At 34.2% G+C, this 19,927-nt stretch overlaps 1 protein-coding gene across 6 annotated transcripts in view; it reads right to left on the reverse strand.

Annotated features, from left to right (window-relative positions):
* DMD (dystrophin) overlaps positions 1-19,927 on the reverse strand; it is a 2,476,968-nt gene that overhangs the window by 1,924,824 nt on the left and 532,217 nt on the right. For all 6 annotated transcript variants that reach the window (XM_059910880.1, XM_059910875.1, XM_059910877.1 and 3 more), the window contains exon 2: positions 296-357. In XM_059910880.1, coding sequence (XP_059766863.1) covers positions 296-357 — 62 coding nt within the window. The remainder of the gene's footprint in view (positions 1-295; positions 358-19,927) is intronic.

Consider the following 19,927-nt stretch of genomic DNA (forward strand, 5'->3'; position numbering starts at 1 on the left):
AGCTACTTGATGGAAGATTGCTGTTAAAAATCCTCTGATGACTGATGTTGTTAAAGAAACTCACATTATCAAGAAGAACCAAAGATACGTTTCATCAAATTAAATAATTTCTCTTTACCATGTATTCTGTTGCTTCTTCCTTAATTAAAAGTCAACATAATATTCCCAGATTTGCACAGCTAAAGTAAAAAGACCATGAGAAAAAACAATATGGACATTTAAATTACACAGATACATAGTTCATTTTGAAAATTCAGCATCACATCTTAACAGAGGAGCAATAAAATATCCTTACCTTAGAAAATTGTGCATTTATCCATTTTGTGAATGTTTTCTTTTGAACATCTTCTCTTTCATCTACAATGTAAAAAATATATATGTAAAGAGCTAAGAAGCAACTCTGGATATCACTTATATTTTACAACCAAAATAACTTTCAGTTATTATGCATTAGTGTTATTTTATATTTAGTAGTAAATTCACTGATAATGAAATCAGACATGAGTGATATTGCTACTGAGCATCCACACTAAAATGAAATCCGAAAAATAATTGATATGGTCAAGTCCATACTCATTCAAATACTGTATAAAGGCATTACAAAAAAGTGGTCTCATATGAACAAATGAGACTATTTGTTTATTCCCCTATAATGAGTAGATACTCTAGTATAATCAAGAGAAACTACTCTCTGTTATTTCTTCTGAAAAACTATTCTTGAGCTTTTCCTCTTGCCCCTCTCCCCAGTCCATGAGGAAATTATTTTTCCCTCCTTTGTAATACCTACATACTCTAACACAGGCTGCTAACATAGCCTCTTCCCATTATAGGAGAGGTTTCCTGATGATCAGGAGCGTGGCTTAGTTATCTCTGTATCCCAGAACGTAGCACATTGTCTGCACAAATTAAGAGCTCAGAAAATATTTGATAAATATGTGAATGCTTTAGAGGAGGGGGATCTTAAAACTCCAAAATTTCGAACACTTCTTTTCATCTAAAAGTCAGGAAATTTCAAATCAAAATGCAAGTGATACTCTTCATGGATTACGTATAAATACTCAAAGGAAAAATCCCCAAGGACTTCAGACACCAGGAGGTTAGGGTGGAAAATTATTAAGAAAGAGCTTCGCAGAATTCATGCTTCTAAAAATTATCTCTTTTTTCCAAAGCTGGAAGTTAGTATTGAGCCAAATGGACAGGAAAATCATCAATCTTGATTTATTAAAATGCTTGTTTGATGCTGAAGCCTATCTTTAAATTACGGTAAATGCAACCATATTGGTCAATGTTGAATAAACGAGTGCATGTGAGAGAGATTTAAAATTGAGAGATTTCATATTTTATTTACATGGGTCAAAAGAACACTTATTGAAATGCCCTCATAAAGTAACCTCATTTGCTCTCATATTACTTTTCAGTAGTAAATCTCCATTGCTTCTGAAAACAGAACATATACAGTAAACAATCACTTTCCTATGACAAATGTATCTATGCATTAAGAATATCTGTTTACCTTTAAAGCATATTATTAATCCATAAGTAGATACTCTTAAGCAATATAAGAGATAATAGTGGAAAAATAATAAACCTAACACTGTTTTCTTAGATGAGAAAATGTTATTTAGCATCACAACATGCTTCCTTCTTATTTGTGTTACTCCCACAAGCTACTATGTATGGTCAAATATCAACATTATCCATACAGTATAGGATACATGATAGCTATAACACAGAAGTCTTTCCTTTGTTGACAAGTGTGAATAAATAAAAATAGATACTACTAGTTTTCAAACCTAATCTAGCCTCTTTTGAATATTAGTTCCATAAATTCAATACTACCCTTCATATAATGATAATAAAAAATAAACAGAAGTTCAGATGGTCAAGATTTAACCATTTTCACTGACTTGCTCTACAGGAAGACTGGTCTGTACATCTATTTCTCAATGACATACACATATACTCCTAAAAGTTAATAACCTTATTTGCAATTCCACTTATTTTTTCTTACATGTGCATACATATCCTATCTGTCAGGCATGGGAGAGTAAACGAGTCATCTGAAAGCATTCATTCAGAGGTTTCTAAAACATACCCAATCATCTTCACCAAAAGCTGAATAGGAGGACATTTTGAAGAGATTTGTTCCAGATGCTTTTAAATGAAAAGTGGGTAGTAAAGCAATATTTTTATTGTTTTTGATTATACGTACAAAGAACAATTTTTAGATAGGCCTTGAAGGCAGAAGGGAAACCTTAACATTATGTGCAAAATATTATGTATCTGCTGTGTAAATGGCACTAGATGTGAGCTTCATCATATAAACACCTTCACTAAATGTCCTCTCATACCTCTTTTGCTTTCAGTGCAAGAAAAATGTGCCTTCAGTGAATTACCTGCTAATGTTTTATTTTAGTATAGAAATATTTATTTTCTTTAACATGACAAATATTAATAATATTAATTTTATTATAAGATATAACATTTATTATTACCTTATTGTTCACAAAGCTGTTTTACATATATCATCTCAATCAATCCATATGTAATTTACCATTTTATACCTGAAAAAAATACAGGCTCAGAGGGAATAAAGCTGATAAGTGACAGAGATGACCTTGCTATAGATTATTTGAATCAAAGTCCACGGCTTTTCACAGTGACCAATTTACATTATAACTGCATAGATAATATGGAATGCTAGAAGGTGATCAGAGTCACAAAAGGTGAACATACTACCACAAATACAAAATAAACATGAATTTAGAGCCTCTATTTTGAACAACCCAGGGGGTTCCATGTACACTGTAACCTATGTGAATGACATCCTGGAATTTTATAGTGCACAACCTGCATGTCTGCATGGATTTATCCAGCAGTGAAAATTGAACCTTCTTTATGATGCCGGATGATTTGTTAATATTTTATATAATAATGCTCCTATATTTGCTAATTAATATTTGGTGTTTTGATTTTTGTCATATATTAACATGATGAAAATATTTTAACATACAAAAAATCACCAAAAGTTTTGTGTCTGTACATTACAATACCCCAAAACATGTATTTTGCTTAGCCGCAATAATATTCTGCCTTTTTTTCACTTATTTTATCATAAATATCACATGCGCTGCCCTTTCCTTTTGTTTGCTATTAGAGATTCCATCATAATGAACATCTTTACACATTCTTTTTCAGCTTCTGCTATATAATAGCCTTAGAAGAAATTACTGGGTCAACGTTATGGAAACTTTTATGGCTTTTACTAAATATTGTCGTATTGCTTTCCCAATGGTCATACCAATTTTTAGTGGTACCGAAAGAATGAGGTTATGCTGTTGAGAAGAAGTTTTTTGCTTGTATTTTTAGACAAATGCTGTTTTATTAGATACAAGGAGAGAGCTGATGCTTGTTTCAATTTGAATCGGTTTGATTACTAATGAAATAGAACACAATTTATACATGTATTTATTCTGTATGTTTCTACTTTTGTCAAAATACAAAAGTAGAAACATACTTTTTATGTTTAAAAAAAATAAAAAGTTTATATCCTCTGCTCATGTATCTATTGAACACTTGATAAATTAATTGGAATGAGGTCATAAATTAGTAGTTTTTAAACATTTCAAGACATGGACTCCATTTGATCATCTGATAAAAATAATGATCATTTTCTACAGAAAAAAATGCCTATACAGACATATTTACATACAGTTTTATGGGGTTCACTGACCTCCCTGCAAAAGATTCCTATTACCATGAAATCCAAGTTAAGAATCACTATTGTAAATTAAGCTACTTACTCACAGTCAATGAATGAATATATGTTCCCAAGTGGTCCTATTTTTTTTTTCAATTTTTGTTTCATTTATACTATGCTAAAATTTTATACTTTTATATATTTGAATCTATTTCTACTGTAATTTCTCATACGACTTAAAATTTGATCATTTTAAGCATGATCAGCTATATATCCATAGTTAATCTAAAGTTGATACACATAAACCTATATATATAAATTGTTACCCAGCTTATAGAGACTATTTCAATACTTTAATAAAATGTATGTTGTTGTAGACACACAGTCTATAGTAAGAGATATTAATGTGAAATCATCAACAAAGAGAATGAGAAAAGAATAAAGTGAAATCTGTTTTATTAGGAAGTGATTATCTATATACTCCCGTTTAATCATTTCAAGAAGCACATATTCTATTTCATTTCCTCGAGGGTTTGTTTATGACTGATTTTCTTTTACTAATAAAAATATGCCTGGGTATAACAATGTGAGAGGCAAGGAAGAAAAATCTCTCTTAGAAAAATTTACTTGAAAACTGTTCCCTGGAGATATCAAAGAGTGAAGAACTACTACTTCATAACTTGCAAAAAGTGAGGAACATTTTATTTTATTCTCTCTGTGGGGAAAGCCCGTATAAAATTCCCTTTCTGCCATACATAAAAACTATATTTCATCTCAGAATCAATTAACCCTTTCTAATAAAGTCACTTTTTATTCAATAAGTCTGGTCCTTCATATTTTCTAAGATTAGTGCAAAAACCTTTTGCCCTGTTATTAACTTTTATATTCCTGAGACCCTCAATCCCCTATAAATGTGGGATAATTAAATTGGGATATTAATGATTCACAAGAACGAGTTACTGCACAAAAATGATATGGGCAAACTGAGAGAACATGAAATCAGGGCAATAGGCCTCAAGTTCCATTGCAGGACTTATTAGAATGGTGGCCTTTATCTGTGCAATGAGGGTATTAATTGCCTTTTAACTCATGGAGCTGTTGTTAGGATGTAGTGAAATCATTTATTTATGCAATAATTTATAGAAAAATTGTATACAGAATGCTTAGTATATGCTCGTCACTGTACTAATTACCAAGAAGATAAACAAGATTCATCTTTACCAAAGTTCACGGTATAGTAGAAAATAGACATATCATGGGTAAATATTAAACATTTTATATAATTAAGGATACATATATTCAAAGGGTACTATGGGAGCACAAAGAAAGGGATATGTAGCCACACGGATGTTAGGGAAGACATTTTCTGGAAGGTGATGGCTAGGTTTAATCTAGAAAGATGAGCAAAAATAAGGAAAGAAAAAACGTGCCAAGGGAAAGATGAATCTTTCTGAGGAGATAGCAAGAGCAAAGGCAGGGAGGTAAGAAACCAAAAGAGCATGCTTCTCATTATACACAATTCAGTTTTCTTGCACTCTGAAATGTGAAGAAGAGGGCAGCATGGGATGAAATTACAAAGGGAATTGGTAGTGAGATCATGGGAAGTCTCCATGATATGACCCCTTATATACTATCACATAAGGCAACATGAGTGAAAGTATTTAAAAATGGGGAAAAAAAACCCCACCTAGTTATAGGAACACCAAGAATTATCCTCATTACACGGGGCAGTTAATAACAATCTGTGCCAGAAAAACATTTTAAAAAATGTCATTTCCTTGGGTGCTAGTTAATATGTTAACTGAAGATTCTCATCACTTAAGTTACCCAGAAAATATAAGTTTAGGAAGAGAAGGAAATATTAAAGTTGAAAACAGTTTACAAATATACATAGGGAAGAAAAACGAAGGGATATGAGTTTATTTCACCTTAAAGAGTGAGCTATTAAGTAATATGTAAGAGTTAATTAGGGTCAGTCCATTCTCTGCTTCCACCAAAAATGAGAAAAAAAGAAATGAGAAATACGGAAGATTAATGGTAAACATTAGATAGGATTATGTGATACTGTGGAACATTATGAAGGAAGGCTCCAAACTCAGGACATATTTAGAAAGTGGATTTACCATGTTAATAATGCTACAAAATGGCAATGCAAAGTGGAGGAGAGTAGAATGGAAAATGGCATGAAAAATGCTTCTATTATATCTGAGTAATAGCTTTTGATCATAGGATTATAGAATGCTAGGGCCGAAGGTGACATTCATGATCATTTTATAATGAGGAGGTCTAAACTAATTAAATTACTGTATAAAGAAGAGAAAAACAGTGTCAAAGAGGTTTCCTCATTTCCCACTCACTGGACAGTCAGTGTAATACAGTTTTCACTGCTCATCATCCTATAAAAGTTTTTCTTAATAACATCACCTATACCCTTTCTAATTTCCAAGACAGTGACTGTCTGGGTTATAACTGTCTTTCCAGCACTAAGCGTTGAAAGTGTTACACAGTAGAGCTCAATAAAGGTGTTTTTAAGTTAATGAAGACCAAATTTACTTTTCAGACCTCTTCTCATTTTTCTTCTGTGCAGATAATTAATTCTGTTAACCTCTGGTAGAGAGAATAATGGTCCCCCAAAGATGTCCACATCCTAATCCCCAGAATCTGTGAATAAGTTTTATTAAAACTTACTTGTTTTAAAATAGGTTAAATTTAAATTATTTTAAAACTCTTTGTTAAGGCAAAGAGAATTACAGTTGCAGATGGAATTAGATGTGCTAATCAGCTCATTTTGGATAGGGAGATTATCCTGGGTTATCTGGGTGGGCCCAGTGTAATTGCAAGTGTCCTTGAAAGGGCAAGAGGGAGGCCCAAGTGGGCGAATCAGAGAGATGGCAGAATGAGAAGGACTTGGCCCAATGTTGCTGGTTTTGAAGATGGAGCAAGAGGGCCATGAGCTAAAGAATGTGGACAGCCTCTAGAAAATGGAAAAGACAAGGAAAGAGATTCTCCCCAGGAGCCTCCAGAAGGCACACAGCTCTGCTGGCCCTTAATTTTAGCCCACTAAGGCCAATTTCAAACTTCTGACCTGAAGTTCTGAAGAACTGTTAGATTATAAATTTGTGTTATTTTAAGCCACTAAATTTGTGGTAATTTTTATAGCATTAATAGGAAACTATTACATAACTTTCCTCTTTACGACTATTACTTCAAGCAAGAAATACATACTGATACCTACTAGGTGGTAGAAATTCAACTGTGTAAAAGATAAAGTTCCTACACTTTTGGCCTTATAGCATAGTGAGAGAAACATACCCTAAAAAGAATAGACAGTAGATACACAGGTAAGTTCCCCAATAGAGAGAATACAGGGCTTCGTCATAAGCCTATAGGAAGGGAACTAACTTGAGAAACTCAGTGCTTCCTTGATGAAATGACATCTTAGCCGAGTTCTGAATGTTAATCAAGAGTACAGAAGCAGACAAGGTGGAAAAGAACTCCAGACAGTAAAAAGAGCAGGTGCAACTATCAGTATGTGAGAGACAGAACATGGTCCTTTCACAGAACTAGAGATAGAGGAGGACAAAAGTGGCAGAGATGACTCTTAAAAAAAAAGAAATAATCATCAGCCTAATTATAAAGAGCCTTAAACTGTAGCTAGACAGCAGTTAGAAACCAAACCAGAATTTTAATTAGGGGAGCGGCAATATAGGTTTGTTTTTAGAAATGAATTTCACAGTATGGACAATATATTGGAAGAGGTTCCTGGAAACAAGACCAATTAGCTGGTTATAACTGAAATCCATGTGAGAAGTGATGATGGTCTGTATTGGTGACTTACAGTGGGACTGGAGAGAGGTAAATGCAGGCAAGATGTATTTAATAGGTATTACTGATAAGAACTAATTATTAATTAGATGTGGAGGTAGTGAACTGGGGAGAGGTAGAGCCAATGATATTACTCAAATTGGAGTCTAGAGATCTCAGGAAGAAGAGCCCTGGGTCTGTCTATATAGTGAGGAATGGAAAGAATTGGCAAATATTGAGTTTGGGGTGTTTTGAGACAAGGAGGATATGGGTAGTAGGCAGTTTGATACAGGAGCCTGAAGTGCAAGAGATAAATCTGAGTTGAAAATAAAATGTGGGAGTTACAAGCCAACCGGCATGTAGTAACTGAAGCCCCTATAGTAAATGATATTACTAGAAAGAGTGCACAAGCTTTCTGATCTTCTGAAATATCACTGATTCCTGGTTCTCCTTCCAACACAAGGGCTGTCTCATAATCTGTTTCACTGATTTGTTCGCCTTTCATCCCAGAAATGTTGGCATTCTCCAAGGGTTCTAGCTATCCTTTGTATCTTCTTGCCTTGGTCTACTATGCTTATTCTTCCTAAGCAAAGCGACTTCCTCTCCCTCCCCAACCACCACTGTATGTTGATACTGATGATACCTAAAGCTATATTTTTCATTTTGATTAATGTCCTGATCTTCGCACTGACAGAGCTGACTCTAGTTTATACCTCCACCTAGATGTCCTGCAGGTACCTTAACAATATCATTCATCTTCCCAAATAAATTCATGTATCCTACCCCTCCTGCCAATTAATGGCACCGTCATCCATCTAGTAACGAAATAAGTAACTCGAGTTATTATGCAAGTTTGAAAAATGCTTGCCCTGAGGTTAAAAGCCAGACATAAGGGGCTTCACGATTTGACTCCAAATGCTTTTCTAAACTTAGTATCTGTAATGCCTGTTGGCACTCACACATACCCCTTACCCCTCAGCACACATACCTACCAGGTCTACCCTAGCCACACAAGCCAAATGTCTCCATGAATAAGCCACACACTTTCTCACATTCAGTCCCTTGTTCATGTACTCAGTAGAATGAGACCTGAGAACTCTCACTCTTAAGATCAAGTTCAAATGTCAAGTTCAGATGTGAACTTAAGATCAAGTTCAAATTATGTCCTTGGCAGAAGTCATCAATCAATTATTCTGATATATACATACACTTCAGCATTTTTCAAACTGTATCATTAGTATATCGGTGTGTGTGCATGTGTGTGTGTGTGTGTGTGTGTGTGTGTGTGTGTGTGTATACACACACACACAAATACTTTACTCTCTTCTATAAAGCATCTCACATACCACCTATCACCCCCTATATGTGACCACACTTAGATGGGAGGACTATTATGTCTTTGTAATTCCTGGCACTCAATACGGTATCTTCAAGCACAAATACGTACTTAATAAGAATTGGTTGACTAAATCAAATGATTAATTATTCCGTAATTAAATCCCACATCTAATGAGTCCCAAGCCAATGTTTTTTCCCTCCACTTTGCTCAAACTGCTCTGTTAATTATAAACTTTCTGTCTTAATCATCAATTCATTTCCAAAAAAATTCATTGAGCACCCACTAGGTATAAAATCACTTTTCAATATCTTCTCTCAAAATTTGGTATTTGGATTGAAGCACTTATTTTCATCACAATGTAGAATGAATAATAGAGATAGAGAATATTTATTGCAAAAAATCTGCCTTGATTTTTCTGGGTGAATTTCATTCTGGAGTATGATGAAATTGCTCTTTACTTCATCTTGACTGTTGTGGCTTCTAACACAAAGTAAGATGCTATGGATGACCTGTCTGACCCTTTACCTCTCCTGTAAATGTTACTTCTTTCTCATGTAGGTCAACCGCTTTTTATTGTAGGGAGTTGATAGATCCAGATAATAATTTGAACAGCTGTGTCAGCTCATATCACATAAAAGTTCCCTCCCATCTCCTGGCACTTAATCATAAAATTTATGCTATATTAGCAAATTGCAGTTATGGCCAGAACCTTACATAATCACACAATTGCATATTCATAAAAATAACCAGTAACACCATATATATTGAAAACCCAATGCAAGAATTGTAGAAACATGTTGATGATGGTTATAGAAGTTATCATGAAATAGGCCTAATAACAATGAGGTAGAAGTATCATATTCAAACTGAAGAGAAAATCAGAACTCCAAGAGTGTATGAAAAGGTACTAAGTGGCATGAGTTAGAAAAGAGAGTGCCATATGGTAGGTGGTGCAAATGGTTCATTCTTGTTCCCTTCAAATTCCATTCTGACACCAAGAACATGTCTCAGCTACAGTATAGGTCAGTGGTTAAACACATTTGCTCCAGCAGCAAGTAGCCTGGCTTCAAACCCCAGCTCCACTTCTCACTAGCTGTAACCTTAGACAAGTTTCTTAACCTGTCTGTGTCTCATCACATCCATCTGTACCATGAGAATAAAAACACTGGTACAGAATTGCGAAGATGAAATGTGACAGACATATTAATAATGAAAACTTAATGAAAAAATACAGAGAGAAAACCTATAAAACTTTATTCCTGGTTATACCACTACTTCCTGTGGGCCATCTGTATAAATTATATTATCTTGTAAAAGAGACACAATTTCTAGGTGGGAGTCATGTTAACAATTAGTAAGATTTTTATAGTATTTACAAGTGTGCAGCAATTAGAGTCTTCTTGATTTGAAAGATAAAGAAAGAATATGAAATTGTATTAGTATAAATTATACCTGCTCATGACCAGAAGAATGAAATTTGTTTAACAATAATGGGAATAATGAATAACTCTGTGGTGCATTATAATTTACAAAGTGAGTTCAAATAGCTCATCTTGTTTGAATACAAATATGTGGGTGTAGACTTTTTGTGGGTAAAAATAAGTTACTATTAATTGGTATGCAGACTTAAAATATACTTTAGTAGTGTGTCATGAAAAAGATCACTTATTTTTGTTAAAAATAATCACGGACTAATTATGGCAGAATAAATCAAAATAGATCAAGGTCTCTTATGTAATTTAGAGGTGAAATTAAATATTTGGGTACTGTGGCAGAATCACTAACTAAGATACCTGCTCTCATAGCTCAGCCTAGTCAGTTTTAAAGTAATCTATCTACTAGAAAATTTAAAAATACATTATTCTATGGTATATATTTACCTATCTTAATGGATTGTAAAATAGTTCTTTTCAAATAAAAAAGAAAGCAATCAGCCAAATGTGCACAACAGTCATTTCCAAATGTCTGTATCAGTGAGATACTTTATAAACAGACAAAGGCTCAAACACAGAGTCCTTTTTTGGGTGCATTACGAAGGGATATTTAAATCACAAGGTACATCTGCTAAACTTGTACTATAAAGGTTAAGAAAATGGTAGAGTAGATATAGCTCGTGTCTCATGCTTTATTTTCTTGGCCCAACCCTGAATCTACCTGTCACGGTGAACAGATTCTGTGCATACTGAAGATTTCCCACCTCAAGCATTCACATCTCTCTGCATCTTGGCATTAGGGCTTTTCCCAAATCTAGGAAAATTTGGTAAGCCCATCTGCGGGGCAGCGCAGAAGTGACAGAGATTTAATTCCTCCAGGTGCAATCCTCAGTAAATGAGGGACAGAAATCTATGGATAAAACCCTGCTAGACCAATTGTTGGCCATGTTCTCTCAGGTTCCTCAAGGGTTACACAGGACATTGAACTCAGAATGGCCCACAGTAGCCCCTCTACTGTCTGTTCTCCTTTCCCTCACTCACTTTGCCTATCCCTCCCTTATCCTACCGGGGATCATTTCTCAAATGAACCACCTGAACTAGTACTTGTTTGAGTCAGCTTTTTGAGTAATGCAAACTAACCCATATGGGTATTGGAGCTAAATTACTTGACTTGGTTGTGTACTAGCTTCGTCTTAGGCATCTCAAGCAACACGAAGCCTCAGTTTTCTAGTCTGTTAAAAGTAAATAACCACAGTAACAAACTCTTAGTTTTTTTTTTTTTTGACAAAGTATCCTGTAAAGCATTAAGTGTAGTCTCTTAAGCAAAAATATAGTATAAAATAGGAGTCAATATAGTTATTATTCCTAACTATGCATTTAACTGCATTAAAAGTTTGTGAGCAGGTAGGTAGATCAGATTATTTGTTCATGATTCATTTATCCCTTTCCCTGCTTGCCATAAATCACCCTTGGTAGATTATACTTCCCACCTCACCGATGTGGGCTTTGTCATGTGTTTTGACCTGACCAATGAAACATGGGCATACCTGACAGCGTATCAGTTCTGAGCTAGGGACTAAAGAATCATGATGTATTTTCACTCCTCTTGGCAATTCTTCCCTTTGCCAGTGGAAATCCTGCCTCATGTAGACTATGTTCCCAAAAGGAGATACATACATGGAGCTGACCTGAATCCAATACAAAGACTGAAGCAGACACGGGAATAAGAAATAAATGTCTGTTCTTGTAAGTCACAGAGATTTAGGTTTTTTTTCTTTTTACAGAGCAATATCCTAGAATAATGCTGACTAACGTAGCAGGTAAATTGTAAATGTGTCCTATAGAATAAAATACAATAGCAGTATATATAACATCCTCATTTAAAATGGAGAGATTTGTATTTGACTGTTTAAATCTAAATTTAATATAAACTGATGTATGGGCTTTACATCAAGTATTTAAAATTTTCTAACATTCTTCTATTTAGAATATATTATCTTTTCTTTCTCAGTTTTTCTCCTTATCATATCATTCACAATTTAAACATCAATGCAAGCATGTTTTTCTTATACATGGTCAACTATTAGCATAGATTGAAATCAATCTAGAAGATGATTTATGGGGAGAGTGTGTCCTAAGGAAGTTCACTGGATGACTGCAACAGCAACAGTCAGTAGGAGACTGCTTAATTATACCTTGTGCCAAATACAGAAAGCACTTAAAACAGAAATAAAGAGTAATCATTCATTCTTTCTTCACCAAATATGGAAATCTTAAGCCAGTGCTTGTGAAAGATCAAGCCAAAAAGTATAAATAAAGGCCAACGATTTTTCTAGCACATACGGGAAATTTTGCAGTCCGGGAAAGAGCGTTAGAGTCTGTCTTTTAGGAAAGATTTCAGAAAATTATTACTGATAATACAAAAGAAGTCCTGGGAGCTAATCAAAGGAGGAGACAGTTTGGAGAGTTAATCAGGTGCCAATGCTAATAGATGACCCAAGTAGCAGAACACAGAAAGTACAGTCCCACAATCAATTTTTATTCAGCTCGAGGTTGCTAACACTGATGACAAGTGGTTACTGACAGCTTCTTCCAAGGTTTCTAGTGAAAGATTTCTCTTTCTTTTTTTCAAGCTCATTACACCACTGGATTAAAAAAATGTATTTTTTTCTTTTCTAAGATTTATGACAGGACCACACTGAGAACACTTCCCTCACTGCACAGTGCCAATGGATAAGTTTGATCTGTGTCTCGACTTTAATAATTTAAATAGATGTGGATTTAGGTTAGCATGTAAATTAAGTAATTGTTAAAAAGTTCCCAAACTAATGCCATTCTTTGCACTTAGGTACAATTGCGTTGAACTTGTAGAGGAAACTATAACTTAAAATTATAAAAGATTTAGAAATAGCAGTACAAATTTGGCTTCTTACAAAGATAGCATTTAACAAACAATAGAAGAGTTTGTGGTTTTAAAGGAATTTTTTGAGTCAAAAAAGAGTTTTCTTGATAATTTTCTTCACCTTATTTTTACAAATAGAAAATTCTAGTCATTACAAAAGACTTAAGTCTAACTGGCAAATGATTTTCCCCTATGACCAGTGTATGAACAGTTTTATGTTTGTGTGTATGTGTGTGTGTGTGATTTTTCTACTCTCATATTTAGATTTGCACGAATTGCAGCAAACTGCAAACATTACTTTGTGATTAGAGAACATTAAATGATTTTAAAGCAGAACCTCCAAAATATCTGAAGTTTATAAATTGACTACATCATAATTTCCCAATTTTATGATTACTTTTATTATGCTAAGTATTTACCAAACAGATTATAAAGGAATGGCATTCCTGGGTTACAATAATATAGTGATTTTAGCTTCGAACCAGACTATCTTAGTTTGAATGTAGCTCTGCTACTTCTTAGGAGTGAGCCTCAGTTTCCTTGCCTGTAAATAATGATAATAATAATGCTGATGCTGCATTGTAATAAGCTTTGGGTGAATGTTCCCACTTGAACCTCTGGCTCTAATACTAACTAGCTCTGCTGAGTTCAGTTAATTATTTAGTTACCTGGAACCCAATTGTCTCAACTTAAAAAAAAGATAGGAGTTTGGAAAAGATAACTCTATGTGTTTCTTTAGATCTAAAATACTATTATCTGATTTTTTAAGCTAGTGTTTTTTCCAGGAGGCAAGATAGCATCTTTATTCAGCATACATGTTCTGGAGCCATACAGTCTGGATTCAAAGTCCAGCCTTGCTACTACTAGCTGGATTTCCTTGATTTATTTATATAACTTCTCTCTTTAGCTTCCTCATCTGTAAAATAGCTATAAAAATAATAGCTTTCTCATAGCGTTTTTGTGAGGATTAAATGAGCCATTACCTTTAAAGAGCATAGAAAGTATCTGGACCAACATAAATAATCAACTTCGTTATACTTATCCTGAGAACCAAGGGCTTTTAATACAACTATGGGGTGAATTCTTAAAATTGTAAGCAAAATTTTATGAGTGTATACAAATAAGAGCCTGCAATCTTCAGTAGAGTCCCAGAGGGCTCCGTGGTTTGAAAAATGTTGGATGAAACATAAAGACAGTCTTCTGGCTCTTATGCCTACTAATGATCCATGTTTTACTTTTTTTTCAAGAACACATGCATTAGCAGTAATAGGTCAACTGGTATTACTGTTCCTTAGACTGTGATTTTTTTCACTTCTTATCTAAGAAATGTCCTGTTCTTTTTCTCTCCTTAATAGAGCATTCTTTTTATGGATCTACACAGAGTAACTGTGTTGAAAAGAAGTATAGTTATACAGGGTTCAGCTACACTCCTTAACCAGCCTAAGAAATTGTAGGCTTTCTCCATATTCCCTCAGATATTACTCTTTAATCATCTAGGTTTAGACACTTATTTTTTCTTAGTTTCTTGTACCTAAGTATACATAGATGCAGTTTTCTTACAATCCATTTTGTTGCAAAGTCCCTTCTGAGAAGAGCACAGCTTCTTTTGTGACATCTTGTGATGATAAGTATTGACATAATACAGTACAGTAATTGAGACTCAGCAAGATTTGTCTGCTGACTGTTTCAGACATTTACACCTTAATTTGCTGTATATCTTTAATGCACACTTTTCTTTAGTTAAAGCAGCCCATGTCAATGAGGTAATCATTTAAATGATCATCCTCACAGCATATAAAAAGGCACCATGACATATAAGAAACAAATCAGTCCTCACTGCATAGATGCAGTGGTTCACAGCTTGGAAACCAGTACTTTCAAAGCACAGTATGAAACTGTGAAAATAACAAACTCTCAGAAGAGATCAGTAGAAAGAACCGATAATGGCTAAAAGAAGAACGGTATTGATTGGTAAAGTAATATGAAAAGAGAAAAGGTGTATGTTAACTTAAACACTAAATTTGGACAAGTATTCATAGATTAGGAGAAAAAATTTCAAGATCAAAAAATGTCTGCAAAGATGAAAAGTGGTCTGAATGAAGTGCTTTCACTGTCTAAGTAACTTAACTAAGGAGTCAAAGTTAAAAAAAAAAAAAAGAATAGAATTAATGTGATATTTTATTTTATTTTAATTGATGTACAGTTGATTGACAATGTTGTGTTAGTTTCTGGTGTACAGCAAAGTGATTCAGTTGTACATATATATACATATTCTTTTCCATTGTGGTTTATTATAGGATATTGCATATACTTCCCTGTGCTGTAGAGTAGGACCTTGTTGTTAGAATTAATATGATATTTTAGAATAAAGTTGAATAAAGAGGTAGGGGCTAGAAGGGAGGGAGTGAGGGGCAGGCATTATTGACCCTGATGTTTAATACAATATCAAGGTCAATTAATTTATAAACTAAATTTATGTTCATTATCCAAATTTTAGAAACTATAGATAAAAGGGTATTAAAAGCTTTATGACTGAAGTTTTGATATGTTTCTTTTGCAGTTTTCCTTGAGTAATTGTTAAGTGCACTGAACAAATAATTATATCTCCTGATTTATTTTTTTCTTTTTATTTCATTAGAAAAATTTATTTTCACTTTAGAGTCACACAAACTTACTATTATGCCATTTAAAGAAAGGTCCAGATTATAGAACATTAAAACTAAATATCATTCAACATTCATTAAACACTGTATTGCATTAATAATAAGTTCTAACTTAACTGAAGACAAGTGGTTAAGTACAGAACCGAGATAGTCTATACCAATTCAATGTTTATTAGAACATTATTTCTTTTCCCTTTCTCTCCTTTTCATGTGCTATGATTTCATTTATATCTGTAAACTATTGAGATATGAAGGTATGAATGACATAAAAAAGCTGTACATATTTAATGTATACAACTTTGTGAGTTTGGAGATAAGTATACACCTGTGAAACCATCACCACAAGCCAGAAACAGGACATCTTGCTCTCCTCCTTTAAAATTATAATTGGTATTTTCCAATGTTGTTAAAACACAATTTTAAACAGCTAAATGTATTATATGGTCCCATGAAAATTACCATTCTGTCTTTTTGGAAACCTTGAAAAATGGTTTCACAAATCTTGCTATTAAAATAATGCTGTAATTAATATCTATATGGACAAATCCTCTACTCAAACGCGGTCTTATTACCTTAGCAAAGATTCTCCAAAAGTAGGTTAATGGATCTAGGTTAATAATCATGACTATAATTCTTGGTACATATTTTCAAATTACTTCTCAAAAACACTGTATAAAATCACATTCCTTTCAGTAACAGACGAGAACATCTACAATGCTACAGCATAGCCTACATTGAAAGTTTTAAATATGAACTGAATTCATAGACATACGTCTATGTCTATATCTACCTATGAATTTATGTATATGTATATTGAAAGATATCTCAAGAATTTAGACTTGGGACTTAGAGTTGAGTCAGGCTCTCCCTGACTGTCTCGACTATGAGATATAAATATAAGGGAATGGTGGCAATCACGTTCTGTCACGTGAGGAACATGGAAGCCAGTCTGGAAATAAAAGAGACGGTGCAGAGAGAAGGAGATGTGACAGAGAATCCTGAAAGCATTTGATTGCCTGCTTCCAGCATTTTCTTGAGGCACACCTGCAGTCTGTCCTTGCCTTTCTTGAGAAACCTTTTAATCCTTAGAATAAATTTATCCTTTAGAATCAATTCCACACTTGATACAGCTAGTTCAAATTTGGCATATCTGACTTGTAATCAAGTGTCCTAATTAATATAACACTCAAGTAATAGTTTGCTGCTGTATAGCAAAATCAGTTTTATTTCACGTAATGTTTTGTCTCACATTCAGATGAGAAGGTGCTCTCTTTCCTCTTGTAAGGTTGTGATGCTCTATCTGCAAACTCAAGGAAAAAAACCTCAACCTGAAACTATGCAGGAAAAAACAAACCAAAAACTCTTGTCACTTCCAGTCCTTAATTGGTTATTTATCTGCCATAAACACACGAGGCTGTTTTGTTTTGTTCAGCTATCCTTGTCTGCATAGGGCCATTTAAAACCAGATTGGAATTGTCTCTGGGTTACTATCATTGATAATAAGAACTTTCAATTCATGCCAATTATAAGAATTTACAAACACAGATGGGGGTAACCAAGGAATCCAACCAGAACTTTCTGTTTAGTTTCATTAGACCCAAACTTAATGAGAAAAAAATCATTAGCAAGGAAGAACTTGTAAGCCTTGTAGAGTTTCTTGCTTAGACCTAAACAGTGCTGATTGTGTCTGCAATGGGAACTGCGGTAAAGAATAAAATGATATTAAATTAGGTAAGGTATATATGAAAATAACAAATGAGAATGAGCACAGGTATTCCAAAATAGAAAAAGAAGTTGGTGTACCACAACCAGAAGTATGATTTCCTTTTAATGTGCTTGTTTTATAGAATCCACTAATTGCAGAAACCATTTTGATTATCATCAATAAAATAAACACATTAATAAAGTCACTAAATTTGCAAAACAACCTGCCTGATGAAATGGCACTAATCAAGGCACATGTCTTTCAAGAAAGTCTTCTTTTGACTTTACTAGACAACATGAGTTAAAGGGCAAAATGCCAAGGACTGTTAAATTTCCAAGTATGAATACAGCTTATTATTTTGATTAGTGTTTCTATTGTTAAAAAACTGCAAGTCCTCCATTTGATTTACATTCTAACATAATAAGGAGGGTATTTGAAATTTCATATTTCAGCAGTCCAGTGGTTTCCCCCAGATGACAGATATAAATGTATGCATGAAATTTTAACTTTCTTTATTTTCTTGGATAATTTTAGGTTATAGCTCATCACTTTGCATTAGTGCAAGCCTCCAACAACCTCATATGCATCATTATGAGGAGATGAAAAGGATTAAGAAAGAAGTTTTTGTCAGTGCAGAGAATGTTAAAAGTCCCCCTGCAACTAATATGAATGGAAATAAGTGCCATTATTATAAACTCAATAAGAAAGAAAACTAACAAATGCCTACTTTTATATTCTCCTATCTAGCATTTTTGGTCCTTTGTGCTGAAGGGGAGCAAAATTTCCCACCCCAAATGTACCACTTTGGCATTCGGATTATTTCCAGCTGAAAACAATCAAGGCCCAAAAGACTCAGGAAGAACCTTCGACCTGCCCCCAATTGCATAAAAAATTTTAGATAGAGGGTCTGTTCTCTCACCATAGATAACTGTAGTATAACATGAACTAGGCGTGGTAGACAAAGGAGGAACCTAGCCAAGGGTTTGTTAAAATTCCTCTCTGTCCCATAGTCTCTGCAGGGCTGGCAAGCATTTATTTACCAAACAGTTGCTTTTCCATCTCCATGCGAATTACCTTCCTCCCCTTTGAAGTCCCAGACCTCTACCTCTTTTTCGTAGTTCAGAATAGCATATAAGCCTCAATAGCCTAACTGTCCGTTGGTCCTCATGTTCTTATGGAGCCCCCATACACATGTAATTAAATGTGGTTTTTCTCCTGTTAATCTGTCTTCGAATTATTAGGCCAGCCAGAAGAACTTAGAAGGTAGAAGAAAACTTTTCCTCACTGACAGTGCTTATCTTTGTTACTTTGGTCTGGACCATGGCATGGCTAGACATTTCACTGCCCATAGGCCATTGTTGTTGCCTTGGCTCCCTACTTGGATTTGGGATGGATGTTTCAAACTACCTGCCTAGAGGTGTTCAAACTTTGGCTTGAGCACCGTTGAAGGGATGAGATGGAATATGAATTGTGTGACTGTAGATATGTAAATTTAAATAGGAAAATTAAAAAAAGAAGAAGAAGAAATGTTTTCCCCAATTTTGTGGTAAATTACGAAACTAAGAATACATTTCAGCCTTCCTAAGGCTATTTCAAGCTTACATCCCCAGCCCTTGGGGATCCATATTTCCTCTCCACCATTCACAGAAGTGTGAGTTATCTAACTTACTTTAAAAAGATATAAAATTGTGGGGCTCTTCATGTTTCAACTTCGAAATTGAAATTCAGTTAGAATTTCCTGGTGACTCTACCCTTGAGAAAGAGCTATCAAGCAATACCACACTCCTTTCCTCGTCCTTTTGTCCCTCCTATACCTCCCTCCTCCCCAACATTGTATGGCAACACACACACATTTCAAAAAGCCAGGAGACCAGGACCTACCTCTCTGAATACAACTTTGGAAAATGTGCCAAATCTTAGTTTTGACATCACAAATTAGGTTTCACAAACAGATTCTGAATATCGCAAATGCTTCTGAACCATCTTTTGTGATTTAAACTGAATTACCAAACAGTTCACAATTAGTTCCTAATTATACATTAGTTCATTTAACATTGATTTGTCATCAATGAAAGGAGGAATAGAGATACAGAGATAAATAACACATACATGAGTATCTATGCCTCTATATGTCTGCTCCCAACTTAAATGTTTGGAAAGACAAGGGACAGTGTGTGTGTGTGTGTGTTTTCCCAACTTTTTATCCCCATATTTCCCAGTAGGTGATTCACAGATAAAAGGTCCTCAATTAATATTTATTTAAATTTAATTGTTGAAGTATTACTTTTCCAAATCGGCCTTTCTCAAATAGAAATATGTAAGTACATTCAATGTTTCCATCTAAAATAAGAGTGGCTATAATCATCCACATGTTGAATGTG

This window comes from Balaenoptera ricei, chromosome X (genome assembly GCF_028023285.1).
Source record: "Balaenoptera ricei isolate mBalRic1 chromosome X, mBalRic1.hap2, whole genome shotgun sequence".
NCBI classification, from domain to species: Eukaryota; Metazoa; Chordata; class Mammalia; order Artiodactyla; family Balaenopteridae; genus Balaenoptera; species Balaenoptera ricei.